The sequence below is a fragment of the Mustela putorius genome, unplaced genomic scaffold (genome assembly GCF_011764305.1).
Source record: "Mustela putorius furo isolate JIRA1106 unplaced genomic scaffold, ASM1176430v1.1 tig00003834_pilon_pilon_pilon, whole genome shotgun sequence".
In the NCBI taxonomy this organism is placed as follows: domain Eukaryota; kingdom Metazoa; phylum Chordata; class Mammalia; order Carnivora; family Mustelidae; genus Mustela; species Mustela putorius.
The window spans coordinates 106,336,666-106,362,328 of record NW_025421987.1 but is presented as its reverse complement, the minus strand read 5'-3'; the positions used below and the strand labels follow the sequence as shown (position 1 = coordinate 106,362,328).

Sequence of the window (25,663 nt, the reverse complement as noted above, 5' to 3'; positions counted from 1 at the left end):
AGATGGCTCCTTAGTGGTGGGAGTAGTGAGTTCCCCATCACTGGAGGGATCAAACAGAGGCTGGCCAAGCACATAGGGACTGTAGAGGGCATTCACCACTAGGGACACACGGTGATCTACCAGGTTTCTCCCTGTTCTGAGAATAACTATGTCTATGAATTCTCAGAATGAAGACTTGATTTTGAATGACCTATAATTTTCTGGGAGGAATATCTACTTTCCCAGTTTCCTTTCTTGTTCCCTTAACCTTGGATTGTTGTCTATAGAACCCGGATCTTTCCTGTATACGTGGAGAGGGACAGCACAAGTTTCTTTAGGAACTGAAAGGGACAATGGCTGGAAGGTCCTTCAGTATATTCCCAAGGAAAATTGAATGAATAATCCATGCTTCTAGGGGTGCATCTCGACCAGCCTTCAGTTAGTGGGGCTGTTGTAGAGGTGCCCACCTCCCCTGGAGACTTTGAACTCCTCAGGGCAGGTATCTGTGAATTTATGAACAGCATAATCTTATATACAGGGCATAGTACATTGTGGTCTCCTTAAATGTGTCAGATTGACCAGTCACACGTCAATGAAAGATTAGGCTCAGAGAATGTAAGTGACCTGCCTAAGGTCACACTGTGGCAAAGCTGGCCCTCAGCCCTGATCTTCTCTATGTGCTACTTTCACGACTCCACAAGGCCTCTGAGCCTCATTTCAGGGCTAGGAAAGAGGTCTGGAAGTCCGTGTCTTTAGGATGACATGACCTGTAGCTTTCATTGCCTTGAAGCGTTCCCAAGGAATCTGTAGGAGGGAGTCATGTCAAAGCTTCCCTCTCTCTGGCCTCACCTCTGACCATGAATAGAAGTTTAGTCTTGTGTCCCTCCCCCCACATAGGCAGTGGTGGGGGACAATCCTACTCAAATGAGCTGTCTCTCTAGGTCCAGGGAGCTCAGCTATCTTCCCTGAGGGCTTCTGCAGCCTTGTAGCAACTAGATACTTGGGCTCCAGCTTAGACCAGCTAGAGGCCCTGTCTTGTTTCCCAGAAAGTGAAATCCACCCCCTCTCTCTCAGACAATTAGCTCCGTTGAAGCAGGAGAAACAAGGAGTACTTTCTACCAACATTGGTGTTTGGTGAAATGTATAACACTGGGTTCTCTGATGCTCCCGAAATCCCTCTCAGCAGGGTCCCTCCTTGTTTTGACTAATCATTTCTTCTTATTAGTAACTGTTATGATTAGGAGAATTGCCTGAGTACAGGCCCAGTGTTTCCAAGACCCTAATGAGCAACACGTGCAGACTTGCTCAGCGCAATGCTGGAACTGCCGTGGCTCTGTGTCTCCAGGGAAGCCCCCGAAATGCTTCGGGAACAAGAGCTTCCTGGCACCCTGAGAGACCCATCCCCCATCCCAGCACCCACCTTCATGGGCATCCCTCCTACACCTTATGCCCTCAGGTGCCCTCGCCCGGGATAAAAGAGTTGCTAAGGATGAGCTTTGGACTGGCCGGGCCTGTCTTCAAGTCTTGGTTCCACCACTCACCAGCCACATGACTTGGGCAAGCTCCTTAATATCTCCAAGCAGCAGTTTCCTCAGGTGTAAAATGGGGGTAATAGTTTCTACCACATCAAATGTTGGGAAGATGGGATTTTATCAAAGAACATACCCAAATACCTAAGATCATACTTTGCCTACAGGGTCTGTTATTAAAACAAAACTCAGAATTCCATACAGAGCACCACCAAATGGAAACCAAATCTCTGCTCTTTCAGAGGCCCTTGCAGAAATCTGCTCTAGGAAACCAGCCGCCATTAATCACTCACTTAGGGGTACGCTGCGAGTGACTTCCACCAATCAGTGTCTTGTTCTGATGTCTATGCAGATGGCACAGGTGTCTGTCCACAGGAAGCCTATGTCCCTGGGTTCATTTGAAACTGTTTCCAAAGGTGGCATAAAATTGTCTCTGAGAATATCAGGATCCAGAGGTGTTTGGAAAAGAGAAGCAATGATTTCCCCAGGTTTCATCAACCTCCCCTCCTTACCCCAGCAGGACAGCCTACATTTTGAGGGAACAACCAGGGTGCCTGCCCCACCCCTCAGCTTTCTAGCCCTGCTGCCTCAGGCCTCCAGCATGACTCTTTGGAAGGAACACCTCAGAACTTTACACACTACTATCTTCATAGTAAGCAAATGGTGTTCAAAATGGCTGGAACTCTCACCCACAAACTATAGACAGTCCTTGGTCTGCCTTTCTGTAAGGATCCCAAGCCTCTCTTAGCTGTTACTATTGAATAGAGGAATATGCCCCTCTCCAAGGTTCTGAACCATCATGAAGCACCCCATTACAACCTTCTCCTCTAGGACAGTGCTCATTCTCTCCCAGGAATTCTACACCTCGTGCAAGAACAATGGAAGAGGAATTGGTCTCAGGAGGGAAAGAGAGAGAGAGAGCTGAACTTTGCCTGGGAAGTATCATAGTCACACATGGAGCTTAAAGAATAGAGGGGTTTTTTGTGTGTTTGTTTGGTATTGTTTTCCAACAACAAGTTACCAAAGAAAGAACCACAACTGATCATGAAACTGACTTCATGTTTATTCAATAATTCTACCATTTTTCTGCAAAATTTCTCTCGTTTGGCTTACGTTACCTTCCAACTCATCCTGCATTCAGCCCTGTGTACTATATTAAGGGCAAAGGTATAACAACCAGCCTGACCTAGTTTTCTGCACATTTTGCCTCCATACAAGACCTCATCATACATCTACAGCCCCATTTCCAGCTCTGTCTCTGTCCTTGACTCCTGTCTATCTTTCTATAAAATCTCAAAGGATTTCACCCTTTCTCCAGGAAGCCTCCCAATTATTCAGACATGGTTCCTTATGTAACTATGTCATGGTGAGCAGTAAGTAAAGAATTGTCCCAATAGTACTGCCATTTTTGATAACCAGTCTGGGACTACCTGGGCTCTCACACCATACCTTTTACACCATCCTTTTCCCAATGTCATTTTCCAATCTCCTTCTTTTTGCTTCTTAACCCTTAGCCCACATAAAGTATCCAATCAGTTTCCCAAACTATCATCTTGACTCTTCTCAGTCACAAGAACATTTCTCTACATTCTTTTGACTTACAAAATTTAAGAGTCTTGAGTATCAACTCTCCTTCTTGGTTCCTTCCCAGACCCTATCTCAACCTTTTCTCCTAAAGGAAGATTGAGTAGAGGACATAGTTTGCTGTGGGAGTAAAAGAGGGCCTTCCCTGCCCACAGGGTAAGGGAGAACAAGGAAGCCCAGATACCATGTCAAAGCCAGACTACTTCTTGGGCGGTCAGGGAGCAGATATAAAGATGCACAAAGAGGTTAAAAAGAGCAGGACCCATTCTGGAGATATAGCCCCATGTCCACGATTGGGGTTCTCCCCCTTCCTGGATGTGCTTACAGGTGTTAGGGGACCTAAAGTATATACACTGGAGCACTGAAGCAGGAGATTCTCTCTCAATATGGCAACACTTGGGCCAATCCTGTGTCTCCGGAAGGATGTTTTCTGTTTAACTCTTTGGGGTCCCAATACCAACTGTACTCATGCAGGCTGAGCCAACCTCTCAGGCACATTCTGGAAGATACAGAGCCCCAACCTCATAACCCGTAACCCATAGCCTCCAAGGTGTTCTCCTTCTATAGCTCCAACCTGTAGACAAGACGCCCAGACACCATCCCTGAGTATTTGTTCCACGTTGATCTAACCTTTTCTCAGACATCTGTAACTCTTTGTGTTTGCATTGCTTACATTGATCCTTACCTGTATGTGTCCACAGTTCCCAGTACACCATGGGTAAGGGGGTTCACCTCCCTAGAAAGCATCTGGGTTTCCCAGCATCATGGGCTGTAACTGCCATATCTTCATGGCTTTCACAGGGCCCAGCACAGTTCTGGACATGCGGTCTCTGTTCAAGGAATGAGGGCCTGCATAAGATCAGTCTTAACTGGATGAGCAGTTTGGGGCTCCAAATCACCTAATAATGACAATACTTTTAATAATAGAAGATGATATTTATGGAGGTCTTCTGTGTACCTGTCACACAGCTAAACTCTTTGGGTATAATATCTCATTACATCCTCAAAACTACCACTTTTTTCAGATGAAACTATTAAGACTTAGAAGATTGTCTTCTCAAGGTTCACCAGCAAGAGAATATTTGTGAATTTGGTTGCTGTGAACATCAAGGACATTCACTGGTTAGTTACAAGGAGCTATGAATCCCTGGGAGCCTCTAAAAAATCACATGTGTTCAAGAATTTGTCCATTTTTCTGGGAAAATCTTCATTGCTTTCATTAGATTCTTCAAGGGGTTGTGCACACAATGTGGAAAAGACCGTCTCTGGCTAGACACAGAGCAACATGATCCCAGCCTGCACATGGGGGCGCCCAGGAAAGCTTTACCACATCACCATTGTCATCTACCAGGTCCCCAGGGGAAGGGATGCAAGGCTGTAGACCCTGGCTGTGGCAATATACAGCTGCCTGCACCCTGCCTGGTTGGCACCTTGAACCAGGCTGAAGTTCACATCTAAATTCCAAGACCAGGAAACAGGCCTTATTAAGATTCCTGAAAAAGGAATTGGCTTTCAGGGCTTACCTATCTTCAGCAGATTTTCCCTTTGATTACTCAGGAGGGCTCTTATTTCCAGCTTAATGCCTACAAATACACTCACCCACTCTCTCCCACCCACCCTGTCTTTCCATTCTTCTAAAAAAAAAAAAAAAGAAATCATCTGGCCTAAATCACATTAAGAAGCAGGAGATTCTCTCTCAATATGGCAACACTTGGGCCAATCCTGTGTCTCCGGAAGGATGTTTTCTGTTTAACTCTTTGGGGTCCCAATACCAACTGTACTCATGCAGGCTGAGCCAACCTCTCAGGCACATTCTGGAAAATACAGAGCCCCAACCTCATAACCCAGGACCTACAATGCCCCTCCCACTTCAACCAGCTCAGTGGTTTTCCCATCTTTTAAAAGGACTGAGTCTCTTTAGCCCTATTCACAGGAAGCTTTCATCAGTAGTAACCGTGGCAACAGATCAGAGAAGCTTCAAAAAGCCTGTCTGTATGTAATTAAGAAAAACGAGGACATGGACGCAAGAGCAGGGAGTTTAGACAAGGAGACTGTGGCTCCCAGCCTTGCCACTGCACGCACTGAGGGCTTTTGCTGACGGAGATGACAGATTTTCTTCTCCCTCTGACTTCCCTCTCTACTCCCCCTTTTTTAGCATTTTTGTGTGGTTGTCTCATTTGGCCTCATTCCTGGGGATGTTGCTGGGAGCTCTGGTGCAGGACAAATGCTCCCTGCAGGGGTAAGGCCTCAAGCCCAGGGAGTGCAGTTTGGATGGGGAAGGATGGCCCAGCACCTCCCCCTAAGGAGGTTTATTCAAGAGCCGAACCTGCTCTGGTTAGACTCTCCAAGCACAGGAGATACATGGCTCTTAGCATTAGGCCAATGGAACAGAGACCAGGGACCATTGGTGTTTTAGGCACCCAGACACTGGACCCTAGCTTGCTCTGCCTGGAGCCGATCTTCTGAGAAAGGGAGCAGGAGCTAAGCATTGTTGGGAGGCAATCTTAACCTATTTTATCTCAGAACCCTTATTCTTACCTGAGTTATCTCACTTATCTCAAGGTTTCTGTTCAGCTTTTTCCTAACCCCTGAGAGCCCAGAACCACACTGGCATATTTGTTAAAGGAATGAATGAGTGAGGAATAGGATCACAGCCAGTGTTGGGCCACCTGCACTGTGAGTCTAGGCACTGTGCTGGGCTCAGAGATAACAAGACACACCTCTACGGTTGCAGACACACAGCAAAACATATTGGGTTCTCCCAGAGCTCTTCGAAAGGAAAAGATTCACTCTATGCCGTTCTGGACTCAGTAACTGTGGGACTTATAGGTCCCCATTCACACCCCCTTCTCTGGAATGCAGCCGTGAATGAAAATGGGACCATAGTTGCTTTATATGAAGGCTATTTCTAAATAAATATGAAAATAACCTTCCTGGAAATGCACCGCTTTTCTTCCTAAGTGGGGAGCAGACATGGGACAGCACTGACTGGGGTTTTCCCAGCTGCTAGGGACTCCACTGGATTAAGGGACAGGGAAAGCCTCTCCCAGCAGCTCCTCCCTTGCTGCCTTTATCTCACTAAAGCTTCCACCACTCAGGACCACAAGCAGGGGTCCTCACTGCTACCACATCTGTATCCTCCCCCTGCCGCACAGCAGGGCCTCTCAGACTGGAGTAGAAGGCACACAGGTGATCTCCCAGGCAGTACAGGTCCCTGCGCCACCGCCCAAGGCTGCCCTCCAGTGAGAGCCTTACCATGTCCCAAGGACGCTTTAAGACAACGGTGTTAGGGGATTTGCCCCGCGCCCGGCAGAAAGCGAGCCCTCGAGGAACATACCTATCATGAGTATGAGAGATGGTGGCCTGTGGCAGAGGCTGGGCTCTCTGCGGAGCCCGGGAGCGGTGGCGCGGACCACTGGGAGCTTGAGGTCCGAATCTCATCTGTCTGAGCAAACAGACGTGTCCAAGCCAGGCACTGGCCAGTATGCACGTGAATGAATAGCGCAGCGTGGGGTGGAGCCGGCCAACCCAGTAAGACTCCGCCCACCGCCGCGCCCACCACCCTCCCAGCCGGGCTGAGGGCTGCGCGCTGATTCCAGAGAGGTGATGGATGTTTATCCCTGGGCAGATGGGTGGGGTATTCTCGAACGCTATTTGCAAGACTCCAGTAGAAATGCTTCATGAATCCTGCCCTGTCACAAGCGTGCAGGAATGTTGGGCTTTAGCTCAGGTCTAATGGGCTTTATATAGTACCGTACTGATTTTCTTTCACATTTTAATAGAATCCGATTTAATATTTGCTTTCTGCTCTAGCTGCTTGCTGCTGACTGATTCAACACAGAATCCTTCCCTGGTGCCCCCCGACCTTGTTGTTATTCCCTCATTTTGTTTGTTGGCATTTGATTCCTGTCTTCAGCATGAACCATTTTACACATGTCTTCGTTCAGCTGGCGACAGTCACGTGCGTGAATTCTGAATGCATTACTATCCAGGGCGGCTGCTCCAGCAGACCCACCATTCAGAAGGGGGGCTTCTGGGTAAGATTCGTTTTCACCGTGATATGCATCGCGGTGCATCGAGGATAGGCAGCGCTCAGCTGCGGAGGAGCTGTGATCTGTTCTGTTTTGGGGCAGATTCTCTGACTTCATCAAATGTCCAGCAATGTGGCCAGTAATTCAGAAATAGGTTGCCTTTCCACCAAGGACCAGGCTTTCCAGAATTTCATATTTAACAAGGCTTTTCCACCTTTGCCACCGGATGAAGGGGAGCCTTAGACAGAGCTGTCCACAGGGAAAGGGCTGCTCTCCTGGACTCCCAGTGAGCCTGGCTGGTTTGTAGGAGAGAGAGTCTGTTCAAATCTCCTGTTATTTAGGAACAGATCTGACCATCAACCTTTGGAGTACCATACCGGTGGAAGGCCAGACTGGAAGACGGCTTTTTTCTTAGTAGGGAAAGATAGCTGGTTTCATTAGCAGGCAGCATAGGGCTGTCATGGAGCGTCTGAGCTATGGAGTCAGGGGGACATGGGTCTGCATACTGGCTTCAGTTCTTATAGACCACGTGATCTATAGCCAGCTTTAGTTTCCCTTTCTATACAATTGAATTAATCATTGTATCTTCCCATGTAAATGTGTATAAAGCAGCCAGTAGAGTATCTGGAACAAACCCCTATGCTCTTCTTATGTTGTGGGATCAAAAATGGTGGCTTGTATGAAGCTCCCACCCAACTTTGCGTCTTGTCCTCAAGCACCAAAGCTGGGCGCTGTCAATATTCATCTGTGCAGGTGGTCCAGCAGCCTGTCCTCCAGAGAAACAGCCCAAGATGTATACACCACACAGACCCCAAGTTGTGTGGGGTTTTGTGCAGGATGCCTGTTGGATCTGTGCAGGATCTGTTTGGGCTTTTGATGGGCCACTTGTGTCCCTCAACTCTTGAATTCTACAGGAATCCAGTAAGTGTCTAATACACATACATATTATATACTATAGTATACTATAGTAAACTATACATACTATACACTCAGATTGGCTAGGGGAAGTGGCATAGTCCTGAGAACAAAAGCGCCCGAAGCCAGGTCCTTGCATCTCCTCTCCTTCGGCACACATGACTGAAAGAAGTTGTCCCAGGGGAGTTTGGGGCAGGTTGTCATCTCTGTCCACCAATTTTCTCGGGATGGATTGGAGTGTGGAAATTTGGGACTGAGGGGCAGGAGACGATGCGTGCAAGACGATGGTGTGGTGGGAACACACCAAAGACAGAGAGAGGCTGGAGGAGGAGGCTTCTGTCCAACCTCACTGGGCCTCTCTTTGTCTCCTACAGGTGTCCCGTCAGGCCCCCGCAATGTCATCTCCATCGTCAATGAGACGTCCATCATTCTGGAGTGGCACCCGCCCAGGGAGACAGGTGGGCGTGATGATGTGACCTACAACATCATCTGTAGGAAGTGCCGCGCGGACCGTCGGAGCTGCTCCCGCTGCGACGACAACGTGGAGTTTGTGCCCCGGCAGCTGGGCCTGACCGAGTGCCGAGTGTCCATCAGCAGCCTGTGGGCCCACACCCCTTACACCTTCGACATCCAGGCCGTCAACGGAGTGTCCAGCAAGAGCCCCTTCCCCCCACAGCATGTCTCCGTCAACATCACCACGAACCAAGCTGGTAAGTCTGAAGGCATCTGTGCTCCTTCTGTCTGTCTGTGTGGCTGGCTCCCCGCCCCTCTCTCTGAAGGAACAAAGCTGTGGCCACACCCATTCTGCCTTCCGGTCTCCTCACAGGAGAGAAAGGGTCAGGCCACGGACATTAATGGCCATGGAGGAAACAGGTGTAGCGTTTCATCCCTGAGGGTGAGCTGGATTCTGAGGGATATTCTCGAGCTCAGGACAAAAGCAGAGGCGTCTATCCAAGTCGGAGTAGAACCCAGTACTCTGCATTCAGCTGGGGCTCAACAAATGCCGTTGGAAAGATAGATGGACAGACAGAGGGGTGGGGGGTTGGGTAGATGAATGGGCAGAAGCCCTGCACGGTATTAAGAACCCCAGTGCTACTGTATCAGAAAACCCAATGAAAGAAACATCTCAGAAAGCATGTGATAGAGTTACTTTTCAATTAAACCATGTAATCCAAGAGTGTGTCCTCCTGTGTAGCTTGCCGAGATGAATGCTACACTGCGATAGAGACCTCACATCATTGGCAATAGATCACTGCCGAGAGCCCATACATCCCTGTGGCACGCAGAGCTCAAAACACATTTGGTTCTCTCCTCTTTATTTCTGTATCTCTTACTCTTCTGACCTTTTCTCTTTATTACTTTTTACACCTCTTGCAACAACCCATTTCTTTTTATATCCATCTAACCAGTCCATTCATGCACTCACTCCCTTCCTTATTACTCCCTCCTTATTAAGGGAGAGTTTGTTAGCCTCTGATGTGTGTGCCAAACTGTGGGTTAGACACCGTGAGGGATACAGTGAGACCTGGAGACCACGGTTCCTCCCAGAAAACTCATTAACTGCAGAATTTGCAGGATGTAGACACGCAATCCAGATCTGCAGCAGGGTGCGTTTGAGGCGTGTGTACCGTGCATGTGCGGTAAATACCAAGGGAGTTAGACAGAAATGAGCAATCTCCCCTCCTGGGGTGACGGCGCAAGAATGCAGAGGGAAAGTCTATAGGCAGTGGGGGTCGTGGGCAGTGGACTGTGATCTTATTTGGAATTATGGATTTTTCTCAATCAACAGATGCTAGAAGGACAGCTTGTTAGTGGAATAGCTGGAGCCAAGCACATCCCTTTTCTCTCTCTCTCTCCCTCCCTGTAGCTCCCCCTTCTTAACCTCTTCTTCCCTACTCTGTCCTCGTCTGCTCCTCACCTCCCCATTCTCGGGTTCCTTCTGCCTCTTTCAGTACCAGGCGGCTCTGATGGCAGATGATTCTTGGGTTTAAGCTGTCAGAACTCAGGAGAAAAAAAGGTGTTGCAGGAGAGCGTGGCTGTCCAGATGGCTGCGTTGTTGCCGTGAGCAAGTGTGTGTTCGTGAGTGCGTGTTTGTATGCATGCGTTTGGTCACGTGTTTGCATGCATGCGTGTGCAGTGAGAAAACAGGCGTGGAAGTGTGGAAGCCTCCAGCTGGTGACCAGAGCCCCAGCACCATGGAGACAAAGGTTGTGACAGTCTCTGTCTTACCCCAAGAAAAGGCGATGGTAATTTCTGGATCACGTGGAGCATGGAACACGGGCAGCTTTTGTTAGCAGTGTTCCCCTTGGAGAGTTTAAGGCGGAAAACTGGCTGAAATATTTTAGTGTCCCAGCTTCTGGGACTAATAATCCTGCCAGCCTGTCATGTCATGCTGGGCTTGGCTGTCTGCTCTCTCTCTCTAAGAATGTGCGAACAAACCTGCCACTTATAGCGGTTTGCTTTGATTCCTGCCCCTCCCTTTCCTTACCCTGCTATTCCCGAACCTGCCCATCTGCTTATCTTGCCATCTGCACCTTCCCAGGCTGCAGAGACGCCGAGGGATCGGGTCTCCTGCAAGGGGCCCGGCATCGCCAGCATTCAAGATAGCTGTCGTCATCCTCACTCACTTGCTTCTCCAGGAGTGGATTTCTCGTGCCCTTTGTTCCTCTTCTGACAGTCCCTTTTCTCTTAACTTTCCCTGATTTTGGAGTCCCCTTTTTGGGAATCTGGAATTCCGGTGTCAGAAAGTTTACAATCAATGAGAGAAGGGTGCTTCTTGGTGGCATGTGGTTCTAACGAGACAAATGACAAGGTGACACACGGGTCCTGATTGGTGGGCTGTGGGGCTCTGAGGAGTGTGGTGCTTTCACAATGCTTGGGGGCAGAGCTGTGTGGGAATGCAAACTTTTTAACCATCAGATCATTCCTTTAAAGGAGGAGATCCCCCAAAATAAACACTTGGGCCTGTACTGTCCAAGAAAAGTTGAGAAACACAAAGGGAAGTGACACTTTTGGGGGGCAGGCAGGGAGAGGAGAAGAGGGAGAGGGGGAAATCTTAAGCTGGCTCCATGCCCATCGCAGAGCCTGATGCCAGGCTCGATGCCACGATCCTGAGATCATGATCTGAGCCGAAATCAAGAGTCAGATGCTTAACTGACTGAGCCCCCCAGACACCCCTAAGTGACAAGTTTTATAAGAGGTGAAAGAGAGACTAAGTAGCAGGCATCGTGAAAGCCATATCACTCTGCTACATGAAGGGCCAAGGTAGATGGACCCATGTAAGTCCATAAGTCATGCCACGTCTCTGTGACACGGAACCCTAGAAGACTTCTCTGCCCCTGGATCGAGACAGAGATGACTGTGTGTCTGTTAAGTGATCCCCGAGGTGATTTGGAGCTTGACCATGGTTGTCAGTGAGGGTCACATGAGAGAAGTGCTTGGCAAAGTTGGTTGCTAAGTGGTCTTGGACTTGATCAGAAGCCTGATGTTCATGAATAGCAGACTCGATCCTGGCAGGCTGGCTTGCTGCTCCAGCCTGGCTCTTCCTTTGGCCAGAAGCTACAGACCATGTCTGCAGCTGGGTATGCAGCTCTAACTGTCCAGCAGATCCGAGATTGTCATGCTCCTTCTTTCTCAGGGCTGCCCAGACACACCACACTGATGCTGCCTCCCACCATTCTCGTGAGGCCCGCCCAGTGGAAGCGGGCAGCTCATTGAGCTGACTGAGGTATCCAGTAAAAAGGTTATGGTTGGCATCAGTCCACCAGAGGGAGTTACCAAGAGGCTTTTCTTGGCCCTAAGGGCTGATCTAACACGAGAGTGTGGGAGATTTTGTAATCATCTTTTGATCCATAGGGCACACGGAGACAAGCATCCCTGGGGGGACACTGAGGGATCTCTTGGGTCCTGAGAGGGGCAGAGGGCTTCTGTCTCCTGTGACTGCCCCAGTCATGTCTATAGTCTTGACTACGCAAAGATATTGTGTCACTTGGAGAGTAACAGGATCAAATCCTCACCCAGCCCATAGGCAGTGGCAGAAAACTGCCATTTTGAGCACCTCTACTGTGCCAAGTCCATGCTGAGTTCCTTATTACCATTTTAAGCACCTCCAGTGTGCCAAGCCCATGGCTAATTGAGGTGGATCAGAGGAAGAAATGGGCCAGAGTGCTTTCAGAATCTGCTCAACATCTCACCACCGGCAGTGATGTTTCTAGGTTTCAAACTCAGATTCGTGGCCATTTTATTCTCCGACTGATCAAAAATCGCATTATGGTGAGCCAGGGAAGTTATAAGCTCTCTCTAAGCTATTGCCACATAGCTGGGCTACTTCAGCTGTCAAAAAAAATGTCCATCATCTTTGGTTGGGGCTGGTCATGAATTATGCAAGCTCAGATTTACGTGAGGTCTTTGGGGATGCAGCCTTGCACTGCATACTGCTGCTTGGAGTTTAAAATAGACCAGATCAGGTGGAACACGCTCTGTTCCAGTGGCCAAGCGATCTGCACAGAGCTGTTATCACCACTGACTCCTCCAGCCACTCTCTGGCACCTGGCCCCAGATTCAGACTGATGGCCAGATCATCTGGCTGTCAGAGAGAATTAAAGTGAATGACAAACTTTACTTCTATTTCCTGCCAACTAGATTCAGAATATCAGAGTTGGGGAAGGGGACCTCAGAGGAAATCTTGGGGAAAATAAATAAGACAAATCAGACCAGAACATCTAAAAAATCAACTTGCCACAAAATAAAATAGAGTCAGTGAATTTGGGACCATCTGAGCCAGAGAGAACACAGTCAAAGGCCCAAGAGGCCAGGCAGGCAGTGGAGAGGAGCAAAGCAGGGCCAAGCGTCAGGCAGTAGAGTGGTGAGGGCCGCAGAGAACCACGGACAGGCCAGCCTCTGCTCTGCTCTGGCAAGTGGTGCCATGCTCCGCACTGCCAGAACCTATAAGCTGAAAACCTAGATTTAAAATGTTGACGACTAGGGATGCCTGGGTGGCTCGGTCAGTGAAGCCTCTGCCCTCAGCTCAGGTCATGATCTCGGGGTCCTGGGAGAGAGTCCCGTGTCAGGCTCCCTGCTCAGCGGGGAGTCTGCTTCTCCCTCTGCCTCCCGCTCCCCTTGCTTGTTCCTTCTCTCTTTCTGACAAATAAATAAATAAAATCTTTAAGGAATAAATGAATAAATAATAAAATGTTGACAACTAATTAGGAAATTTTAAAGCACTTGAGAGCCAAATACACCCAAGACTGGATTTGCCCTATGAGCTGTGGTTTGTAACCTCTGATTCAGAAGGCTAATCTGATTTACCCAAGCCTGAATGGCAAGAGTGCTGTGTTGGTCTAGCCTTATTCCACTGTGGGGCAGTCACGTTTCTCACCTCTTTTTTTCTTTTTTTCTGTTTTAAAAATTATTTATTTATTTGAGAGAGAGAAAGCAAGGGAGAGCATGAGCAGGGGGGAGGGGCAGAGGGAGAAGCCGGCTCCCTGCTGAGCAGAGAGCCCCATGCCGGACTCTATCCCAGGACCCTGGGATCATGACCTGAGCTGAAGACAGATGCTTCACTGACCGAGCCACTCAGGCGCCCCACCTTGCTCACCACTTGGGTCCAGTGCAGCAGAGGTAGAGTGAGGGACCCTGCTGTTGGACCCCCTCTCTGCTCTTCACAGGACTCGTGCAAGTTCACTGAACTGCCATGATCCCTTCTATCTCAACTGTCACATGGGAGTAATGAACCCTTCTTCCTAGAGCTGTTGTGACAAGCAAATGAGATGGGACAAAAAGTCCCTTTGTGAACCAGGCTACGGACGAAGGGATGAGCCTCATTTCTGAGCCAGACAGCAGTTTGCTGTACTCTCTTCCAAAGCTGTTTCCTTCCGAGGCCCCTCCATCACTTTGTTTGGGACCGATGTCATCCCCATCAGATAAATGACAGGGATTGGTTTGTCCATTCTCCAAGGGAGGAGTGGGTACCAGAAGGGCTTAGCGGCAAAGTCCCCGGGAGTTGATGAGGGCACTGGAACCAGAGCTATGGACCTGTGCCAGGCTGACCTTGCCGCTCAGAGGAGCCCGTCCGTCTTTCCTCCTCGTGTGTCTAGAGAAGCAGCACTTGCCCTCTTACTTTTATGAACACATCAGCCTTACTTATATCTGACATGTATATTACCCCCGGTCCACGTGTGACCCACTGTGCCTACTGCATGTGGGATGTTAACATATTCACTGTGCCCACAGACACAATCCATAACTTAATTTTGTTTCAAAGATACTGCATTACTTCCATTAATGGTCATAAGCCCCTATAGTTTGTCCATTTTTAAGGTGTTATTGAAGCTCCTAGACAATTAAAGTCACTCAGAGATGCTACTTTTCCTACAAAAGAATTACCTAGACCACCAATTCTTCTGAACACATCACCTAATTTGCATCATTCCTTGGTTAAATATAGTATTTGCATGCATAAAGAATAATCTTTGAATATGAAAAGGAATTTTATGATATTGCAATATATCGAGCTCTTTGGAGGAAAGATATTATGTAAATCTCAAAATTAAATATTAAAACAATATTACAGTGCTGCCTGTAGAAATTTGGAGTGTTAAGATCCATATGCTGAAACCAGTTCATTTTTAGGGGCTGGTCTCATTGGAAATTAGCAGGCGAAATTTGCTCCGAAGTAGAGAAAAGATTGAGTCAGAACTTTAAAAAGACTGGAATGACTTTAAGAAAACTTTCATTCAAATTAATAAAAAACAGTTTAAAAACCTTTAAGTAAATGAAATTTTCACTGTCCTTAATTCAATTTCATAGTTAATTTCATTGCTTTCTTCCCACTGTTAACTCTAAAAAGGTTGTTTTTATTGTTTCTTAAGCCCTGACACTGAAAAGGAAATTTTAAGTGGTCTCAGAAAGGTCCGGACCATATTTGCCAACCGCGGTGTGTTGTGTGTTGAGCTGAGTAGGTCAGCAGGTGACACTGTACTTAATCAAAGTCCTGGCTTCCACCCTCCTCAACCTTGGGGCTCTCCACGAGATGGTGAGCTCTAGGGGAAATCAGCCTTTCTCACTTACCCCAGCTTCAGGAGGGAGGGACCACACCATGCTAGGCACAGGGAACCTTGAGAAGTACTTGCCAGGATCCTTCAGTCCCTACATCGGAGTTAGTACAGAGATGTTTCTCTGGGGTGGTGATAGCTGGCCGACCAGGTATCTCCCTCCCCTAAAAGGAAAAACTGAAAAGAAAAAAACAGAACAAAACAAAAACTGAAAGGAAAACTGAAGGGAACAATCTTTGGACGATGCCAGCAGCCCCAATCCACTCAGAGGAGCACAGTGAGATTCAGCCGTACTCAAAGGGGTTTATTTATTTAGTTAAGCACTCTAACTTTGGGAATGTATTCATTCATCTAACACAGTCTTTGTGACTGCTTTCCACAGCCTGACTCATGGGTTCCTGCTTCTAGGGGCTCCCGTCTGTTCTCTTTCTCAACAAATATTTATTGAGGCTTTCTGTGCATCATGCGCTGCTCGAAGCACCAGGAACACAGGAGCAAACAACACAGACACAAATCTGTGCCTTGCGGAGCTCACATTCTGGTCCACAGCACTCACTGGGACTGGGGTCACAGGCCCAGACAAGTCACAAGGGAGCAGACAACTAGCGGGGAAGCAACACTAGGGGCCCGTCAGCTGGGCTCTTGGTCCCACAGCCTGCTGTGGTGCCAACCTTCACTTTCCGATGGTTAGAAGGTGGTCACATTGAGAGAGAACATCTCAGTCTATAGCGACTAGGCTGAACACTGACAGTGTTGGGTGGTCTATTTTACGACTCAGTAACTGACCAGTTTGGGCTTCTTATGGACAGATATCACCTGCAGGACCATGCAATGCTCGTGTGTGGGTATTCTCCATGTTTCCGGTCCTGGGCAATGCCTGGTGATGCTGCTGACAGCTGGGGAACAGCTGAGAATGCCCTGCCCTGCCTCCCGGCCAGGATGACTGCAAGGCCCCATGCGGCCTGGGGCTCATTTGCTCACTGTACTCCAGCTTGGGCCAGGCACTGCAAGTCCGTGCTTTGTTGAGTGCAAATGGGACAGGCTGCTGGCAGTGAGATTGTAGTATGTTTCTTACCCTGTCCCAAGTCCAAATGACATTGCAATAACCCTCCTCCTAGAGGGAACCTCACGGAGAGAACTTCTAGTTGGATCATGAGCTAGTTGCTGTTCGCCCCATGGCCTTGGCAAAGGAGGTGGGAGGGAGGAGGGGTTCTGGTGATGTGTCTGCCCCGCGCTCCTCCCGCAAATGTCAGCTCCGTGAGCCCCAACAGTAATCTTCAGGACAGCATGCCTGTACCCGTCTTATTGGCTCTTGTTCCCCAGTGTCTAGCTAGATGCCTGAAATAACAGAAGTCAATAAATGTTTATTGAGGGATTAATAAATTATCAAGCAAATGTATGAATGAGAGCCTCAGTCTTTCTTAGACTCAGCTCAGGCGTCTGCATGTGGAGCAGCTTGAGCCCTCTCCATGGTCTTCACTTCATCACACATCTCTGGGCGGGTGCTGGGTTTGGAGTTAAGCCCCAACATTCTTCCAGATGTGGCTGAGACCTGGAACTTCCTGGTGGCACTGTCCTCCCAAAACATGGCCCTCAGAGAGACCCTGTGCTATGAGCCGGGCTGCGGCTCCCCTGTGGGCAAGCCCCAGCTACTGGAGCGAATGCATAGCTGGGGGTGGTTGGGACGGCGTACTGACGCGCTGTCTGTCCACCGGCGTGCCAACTCCGTGCCTGTCATTTTCACAGCGCCAGCCATGTTAAACAGGCGGGAGCACCAGGGGTTTTTGAATGCCGCAATTAACAAAACAGTAATCAAGCTAAGTGTTTAATTTCAGAAAATTAACATCTTCTCTGAGCGGATGTGAAAGAGGGAGAAAAAAAGGCGCATTAAATGTTCTGGGTAAATAAAGGCAACACCAGACCACAAATCTATTCCAGTTCAAAGGAGACTCTTGGCCAACCCTCAGGCCTTGGGATCAGTTTCCTTCTGAGGCCCCAGCTGCAGGACATCGGCGAAAGAATGGAGCCCTAGGATCTTAACATGTGTGTGCCTTTCTTTCCCTCTTTCCTCCCCTCTCCTCTCCGCCCCTCTCTCCCATCCTCACCCCTCCCTCCTGTCCCCTCCTCTCTTCCCTTCCCTTCCCTCTTCTCTTCTCTTCTTTCCTTTCCTTTCAGAACAGAGCAAATGCTTTGTCTGTCCAGAAGAGCTCAAGGGCACAAGACCCCCTGGGAGCCTATCTGCCCCATACAAAATCCTTATTGGTCTCTGAACTGTACTAGTTACAAGGATGATACAATGAGTTCTTGCACGTGCATTAGTTTTTCATGCACATAGGCTGTACTTGTCCTGATAGACTTTATGGCTCCCAGGGGAAAAGACCAGGTCTCACTCCTCCACTAACCCCTGTACGTCAGCACAGTGTCCTCTGCTCTGGCCTTACTTAACATTCATGGTCTTGTGGTGCCTCATAAACCAGCCGGCTGTCTCTTGTTTGTAGGTGCATGTTTGCTTGTGGTGGAGGAAGCTTGGAAGGGGGTGGGTGTGCAGGGCACTGGCTGGGGACAGGACCTCCCGGTGTCTGTTGGCTTATGTGATACCCTGGGAGAGAGTGAGGGCCCAGGACAAGGACTGGAAGGACAAGGGAGACAGCTGTGCCACAGGAACAGGGTGAAGTTTGAGCACAACAAGCAGCCTTGAGGCATGGTGATGAGGTGCCACAATTTGGAAGGGAGGAAAGGCTGTCGGCGGTTGTGGGTGTTGGGCTGAACGTGGCCACAGGTCCTCAGAGAGGGGACTGGAAATGCGGCTTAGGGAACAGCTTTCCTAGGGGGCGTCTCACAGACAGCTGACATGGAGAAGAGAGAAAACAAACCAGGAGAATGAGCGGATGGTTTGCAAATACATTGGAGACATGCCAGGGGCCCCGGAAGTGTTCGGGGACAGTGGCAAGGGGAGGGGGGGATTCAGTTCTGCGCATGTGTGATTTGTGGACATTTGGAGTTCCGGAGTCCAGGTACGACTTCTGCATTTGGGTATTTTCTCCACAACGTGGGAGATGAGCTTGGTTGCGGAGGGTGCACGAAGTACTGGGGTCGGTGGTTCAAAGAGCATGGCAAGTTTGGCAGGGCCGTTGCAGAGAGTGGGGGATGGGATTGAGGAGAGAAATCCCTCATTTCCAGGAAGCGCTGAGGGCTCCTTGGAAGCTGGGGATCACGTGTTTACGAAGCCATCCACCTGCCCTGTTACGTGACCTTCTCAGCAGTGCATGGCTGACCCTGCAGGAAGTTAATCATGGATCTCTCTTGAGATGAGTTTTGCTGGCTGTGTCCTCAGAAAAGATAAAGGCGACTCGTGCCTGAGGGTTAAGGGATTATTGCCATTTAGGTTATTACAAAGATGGAACTGGGCTGGATAATGAGGGATGCCCATAAGGAAGAGGGCTGACGTGTGGGGTGGAAGTCAAGGCCGAGAGGGCTGGTTGAGCCAGCAAGAGTTGCAGGGGCTTGTCAGAGGTTGCTGGGAGGAAGGAGAAGACCTGAGTTTGTGGCTTTGAAAATGGAGCCACTTCAGGTGAAACTGAATCCAGGTGTGCCATGAGAATGGGCAGATGTGGAAGAGTGGTGGGGGTCGGGGAACAGGAAGTGGTTGGACATGGAAGTCATCCACCAAAGGGCAAGTCCTGGGATGGAGCAGACAGAAACCCAGGTCTTCAGTGAGTCAGGAATGGTGGTAAGAGTGAGTACACAGTGCTCCCAATGTGAAGAGCGGCAGCTCTGCCCAGTGACATTTTAACAGAGGGTGCCAGAGAGGGTGAGCCACAGTGTGGAGATGGTGACTGGGAATAAGGAGGGCATAGCCCACTTCCTGACCTTGAGTTGTGCTAGGCATGAAACTGTCCACTGCCACATTTCAGAGGGCTGCAGGGCACAGGTGTCCCCAGGCATCAGAGTCAAGAGAAGGGAGACCCATACAGTTGTGGGGATAGGAGGCCACCCAGGACCCCATGAGCTGGATGCTTCCTTCCTCTGGCCCAGGGCTCCACCCATTTCCACCTGTCTGGATTCCCCTAATCTCCCTGAGGCACTGCCCTCCCCCGTGCCGGGCATCCCCCGGGCTAGAAGCCTGAGTGTAGGAGGAGAGCAGAGATGGCCAGCACCATCATTTCTGTCACTGCTCTCACCTGCTAAGGGCTTAGGGAAGTCACTTCCTCTCTCACCGTCAGTGCTCTAAACCCATAAATTGGAAGAATTAGTAGAAAACTGAATAACCTCAGATGTCCTTTCAAAATTTTATATTCCAATTTCTAGATTTCTAGACAAATAGTTCTCAAATTGAAATGTACATCAGAATCCCTTGAAGGGCTTGTTAAAACACAGATTGCTGAGCCCTTCCCCCACCCCCGAGTTTCTGATCCAGTAGCCTGGAGTGGGGCTCGAGATTCTGGATGTCTCACCAGTTCCCAGGTGATGCTGATCAAGGATCCCGTTTTGAGAACTAGCAGGATCAGTTGGATGTTCCCACCACAGAACGCCTCCACATCAGAGTTAATATCACCCTCTGCTATAAACCTGCATCCCCAGAGCAGCCCCCAGCTCCTACCCTCAGCTGTCTTACCCCTGCCTTTGGCTTGGAATCAGGACCTTTGTGGATGGACCCAGGAAGGAAGCCCCAGTCAGGGATATAGGGCTGACTCAGCCACCTGGGCCTAAGACCCCCACTTTCTCTCCCACTCCTGCTTTTTTGAGCCCAGGGGGAGATTCAGCCAATATTCTACAACAGAATCAAAATGATGCCATCCCCTCAAAGCAGTCCTCTGTCCTTAGCTGACTCCAAGGTAAAGAGGAAGATTGGAAGGGCGTGTCAGGGTCATCTCAAGGCAAGCCCGGAGCAGAAGTCAAGAAGCCAATATCCACAATAGAGGAAAATAATTAGAAAAATAATTAATTCTGCTTTTGTATTCATATCCAGTCTGCAAACTAATTGCTTGTTTGTTTAATCTACTTTGGCCAGAAGTGTTACTGCACCAAAAATATTTAATGAGTCAGGCTTCCTAATGTAAAATTCAAGCATATTTGTGCAATGAAATGAGTTTTCATCATCAGAGGGAGAACCCGTTATGTGAGCAGCACCTTCCTGAAGTTATCTCCCAGAATAGAAATGTCAGAGGAAACACAATTCGTCATTTGCACAATTCATCGTTGTGCAAACTCTTTTTCTTTGTCTTCCGTACTGGTGGGCCTGAAGTCTTTAGCTGACATTTAAATTGAGATTTTTAGGGGCACCTGGGTGGCTCAGTGGGTTAAAGCCTCTGCCTTGTCTCAGGTCGTGATCCCAGGGTTCTCTGCTCAGCAGGGAGCCTGCTTCCCCCCTCTCTCTTTCTGCCTGCCTCTCTGTCTACTTGTGATCTCTCTCTGTCAAATAAATAAATAAAATCTTTAAAACAAAACAAAACCAAATACTCTTTAAAAAAAATAAATCGAGATTTTAGTTTTTTCTGAAGAATGTGTTTCATGTAAGGAAAAGGTAACCCACCACCTCCAACCCCTCACTCCCACTCTTGTCACCCATGCCTTTTAGGAGCACCCATAATTTAATCTGAGGCCTCAAGGGGGCTTTTGGAGGCTTTCCAGAATTTTTGGATCTCTTGGTGAGTTGTTCGGAGTCTGGGCTGGGGACGTAGGAAATAGGACTGGCTTCAGGGCTCTGGGACTCCTGCTTCTGATTCACCCAGAGCAGCTCTGAATTGCGCTGTTTCTCCTTTAAGGCTTCAAGGAAAATTTGGTTGGGAGAAAGGATTCCACAGCACCTAAAAAAGAAGAAAAATTAGAAGGCTACTAATGTTAGGGTAGCATTTCAGCTGAAAGCTTTCAGTGAAGTGAGGATAGCCCTAGCCTCCCAGCTTCTGGCTCTGTGCCGTGTAAAGGCACCCCTGTCCCCGGGCTCCCAGAACTGCTATATTCAGCCCCCCTCTGTATTCCTCCCTGGGAGCAGCCTCCTCAATGCTGTCCTCCGCGTGCTCTGTAGAAGGCAGTTCACACCCTTGCCTCCCCTCCCCACCCCACCCCACCTTCCTCCCCGAAGGGCCACTATCCATGTTAGGTATTGGTACATGATTTTCTGACCCTTTTACCTTCAGTGTCGTTAGAGAAGAGCCTGCAATCATTACAGTAAGGGCACACTTTTATGGAACATCTATTATGTGCTAACACGGTGGGAAGAGGCTAAAGACATGACTTATGCCCTAAAGAGTTCAGTCCAGTGATGGAGAGCAGAGATGAGCAACTGGAAAGTTAGATCACAGTGCACTGTCCCAAGGTGGAAATTACAACCGATGAGAGTCACTAAAATAAGGGCTTTGAATTGGGGGGGGGGGTGGGACAAGGTGCCCTGGTGGGCGTGGTCAAGCGGGACTAAGGCAGGGCAGCATGTGGCCTGATCTGTGACTCTGAAGGCTACTGGGTCATGAAGAGATGTTTCAGAGATCCTCCAAAGCTGGGTTCTACTGGGACAGGGTGTGTGGAGCAGTTAAAAGAAAGCAATGGGCTCCTCTGGGGGAAATGGGGGGGCAGCCTGGACTGGTCAGGGGCTGCTATGCTGTTAAATGTTAGAAGGGACATTGGGACTTTTTCCAATGGGAAGCCATTGAATATTTTTTTAAAAGATCTATTTATTTTAGAGGGAGAATGAGCGCAAGCACCTTATGGGGTTAGGCAGAGGAGAGAGAGAATCTTAAGCAGACTCCCTGCTGAGCACAGAGCCTGACTAGGGACTTTATCTCAGAATGCTGAGATCATAACCTGAGCCAAAATCATGGGTCAGACCCTTAAATGACTGAGTCACCCAGGCACCCCCCACTGAAGGTTTTTGAGCATCAGAATAACATGCGTGAATCAAGCTTTGGAAAGAGTAATCTGGCTGCTGTATAATGTGACATGAAGAGGCCCAGGAGTGTACAAGGGAGGTGGGACAGGATGTTAGGAGTAAGGAGATACAGGTGACAAGACCATGAGAAAGGCAGGGACAGAGCAAAGAAAGCATCCATGACACCTGGGTTTGAGTCACACTATCAGATGGGTAGGCCATGGCTCATCCCCTCACAGAGTCACAAGGTCCCCCTGTCCTCAAGGACAAGGAACCTATTGTTTACATCCTAGATTACTTCCCAGAAAAACTTTAGGTCATCGTGAGATGTCACAGGAAACAATCTGTCTTCTGGAGCATCCATCATTCCAACCTCTAGGGAACCCTGCTGTGAACCTTCCCCTTCTCCAAGCTCATTCTTCTCCATCATGTCCATCTTGACTGGGTAGACATGTTCATTTATCCCCACAAAGATATTTATCAGATAAATGCCCAGGACTGTCGCTGGGTTGTGCTTTCACATTTACATCAGGAGCTATGCCCAGGCATTGCTTTGCATATGTAAAGAGGAGTAGACCCAGAAGGAGACTGTGAGGTGGTTGCTGAGATCCCATAGCCTAGCAGACTAGATTTAGGTAGAAAGAGCAAGAGGCAGTACAGGGCATATCCACAGAACATTCAAAAAAATCTGTAACACAAGGATCAATACTCCTGTTTTATAGTTGATGAAGTTGAGGCCCAGAGATGTTAAGTGAACTTAGTCCAAGATCGCACAGGAAGCAGACGGCAGAATAGGAACACACGTGTCTCTATGGCATCTGTAGGGGCCATAGTTCTTCTCTCTTTCTGCCAATTCCTACTGCCCTGGGCTGCGCTCTAGGATCCTGACTATTCCTCACCCTGCCTAGTTTTCCTCATAGCTGGGGTCTGTGGTATACAGATTGTGGGTGGTTAGTCCAAGAATAATTTGGCTGGAAAATGCTATTCTAGAAAGAATAGAAGAAGTTAGCATTACCATGTGATCCAGCCATTTTACAATGAGATATAAACCCAAGAGAAATGCAAACCTAGGTCAGCACAGAAACTTTACATGAATGTTCCTTAGCAGCCTTATTCCCAACAGCCAAAATGTGTAAACAAGCCAAATGTCCGTCAGCTGAGGGATATTCCTCCCAGCAAAAGCATATGCCCAGGAAGTTAGAAGAGATTCCTAAGCCTCAGAGCACACTGTTTGGTGTGGGATAGCAGCATCTCTCTGAGAGGTCGCTGTGACGACCTTCCCTCTGCCACGTACCACGCAGAAGGGCCAGGAAATACTTCCCCCACCTGCCCAGCATGGATTATCGTGAGCAATGCAGATGGGCTCTTTCTATGGGCCTCCTTGGAAAATTCACTTATGAAGGTCCCCCTAAGTAGAGAGGTCATTTATCTTCCAGGAGACTTACAAGGGCTGTCACCTGAGCCAAGGGGAAGGCGACTCAGCCGTGACCCTCACCCCAGCTCCTAAGGCAGGTGAGAAGTGGCCTCAGAGCAAGACTGTTCCTGGTCTGCTTTCTACCTGCAGAAGCATCACTGTTTTCCCTTAAGATGAAATCTGCCAAAACTTGAAACCCAAGTTTCATATTTTTTTTTTAAAGATTCTGTTTATTTGACAGACAGAGATCACAAGTAGGCAGAGAGGCAGGCAGAGAGAGAAGAAGGGAAGCAGGCTCCCCACCGAGCAGAGACCCGGATGTGGGGCTCGATCCCAGGACCCTGGGATCATGACCTGAGCCGAAGGCAGAAGCTTTAACCCACTGAGCCACCCAGGCACCCCAAGTTTCATATTTTCTATAAACTCTTCAGGCATTTTTCTCCGATAGATCCACTTAATTTTGAATGTATGTGTGTGTTGCTATTGTTTTTTAAAACTGCTTTAAGTACTTTTGATATCTTAAATAAAATAATTTAATACAGTAAACTGTTACATCATTTATTATATCCCCAAATGGATTATGGTTAAAGCTGTTTGAAAGAATTATTTTGACACAAAAATCAATTAAGACATTAGGAAGCAATTTTTAATAAGCAAAGATAATGCATTAGAAGTCAGTAATTGTCCTAGAAAAAAAGCATCAACTCATTCTCATATTTTGGGATTTGAGGTGCTTAATTGTTGGGGGGGTGGAAATGCCTTTATTAAATAAGGAAAACAAAATGAATGAGAGGAAGACTTTGGATATGACTGAGTCAGTAACTAAATGAAAGGGTCTAGGAAGGTCACAAACATAAAATACATGGTCCAGGTGAACCAGAGGAAGGACAGCAATGGTTCCACACACAAAGACTCAAGGTTTGGATTCTGGGTTGACTCTGGGATAGATACACGCCCCCCCTCCCAGACCACAAACACTACTGAAGCCTTCCTTACAAATGGAGGGCTGGCCAAGGCCACGGGCAGCGATGACCTGTGACCAGTGTGGGCCCCTGTTTGCCCTGTGTCACCTGTGAGTTCTTTCATAACTTGCAGTCGAGGCCGTCCTGTCTCGGCAATTTATCCACATCTCATTTGTCAGCTCAGGCGAGAACATTCTGCACACTTTCTCTGCTGTATGTGATATGCTATCTTGGATCTGCCTGCTTCAAAAGCAATTTGGGAGTATGATCTCCCCAAAGTCTTCCTTGGCGAAAAAGAGACAGTGACTCACTGACTCAGCCTGTCTTTGCATTTTCTCCTTCCCTGAGCCCCTTGACCAGTGGAGTTTAAGTCTCTTGCTGCTTCTGACACATCTAAAGGGCCTCTTATTACTGGCAGTAGCTTCCCTTATCAGGCACTCCTGGTGCCGGTTCTTTTTTGAACCCAGCTAATTTTGTCTGGGTGCTTGACACAACACTGTGCATTGCCTCCCCCTCTTCTTTTTGCATCCTGATTTCTTATCAGGTCCAGCCTCTGTATTGTGCTAAGAAGGAGTACAGGGCAATTTTGATCATATTTGGGGCTTTGGAGCATCTCCTCTTTAGGAACCTTCTCGAGCCTTCAGTGCCCTTTTCCCCCAAATAACCCCTAAGCTAATTCTTATTAATTCTAAAAGAAGTTCCATATTTATTTCTCTGCTAAATTTTAATAGTTTTATGAGCTCTTTATTTTCATTTTCTTCTCTCCGTAGAATGTTCAATTTAGTCAAAAGTGCTCTTGTGAGGGAGAGACTCTTTCAAGCATTCAGTAAAACCATTTCTTCATCTGAGGAGGCAAGTTTATGGAGAAAAGACAACAGGCCAAGACTTCCTGTTGAAACCAGCATATTCGGGTTCGTGGGGCTGCTGCTTTGAGTTTATCTTCCCAATCCTCTTTCGTCTGCCTAATTTTGCCAGAAGAAGGTGGTGTTTGTATGGATATCTGAACTCATTTTTTATTTTTTGTTTTGTAAGAATGTTTCATAACACGTAAAACACCAGATTTAGAGATGGCATTTGCATTTGGAGAAGGAAAATAAATCCATATTTGTCACCCCAAAAAACCAGATTGGTGATGACCCATGTCAGAGTACCAAATGTAGGCTGCCCTTGGTTTTCAGGGAGGAAGAGGAATACTCTCCCATTACCCTCCCACGTGTTAAATCCCATCGCAATGAAAACATAAGACATTTAGAGTGACCTGTGTGAGGATAAACAGCCCGCAAGGGGGTCTGGGAACATTGTCATCACCATAAATCTGAGCAGTGTGGGCAGTGG

The 25,663-nt window shown here is 48.3% G+C and overlaps 1 protein-coding gene across 1 annotated transcript in view; it reads left to right on the top strand.

The window, feature by feature from the left end:
• Nucleotides 1-25,663, top strand: part of EPHB1 (EPH receptor B1) — a 419,614-nt gene that overhangs the window by 297,164 nt on the left and 96,787 nt on the right. Inside the window, exon 5 of the mRNA XM_004762462.3 lies at nt 8,413-8,748. Coding sequence (XP_004762519.1) covers nt 8,413-8,748 — 336 coding nt within the window. The remainder of the gene's footprint in view (nt 1-8,412; nt 8,749-25,663) is intronic.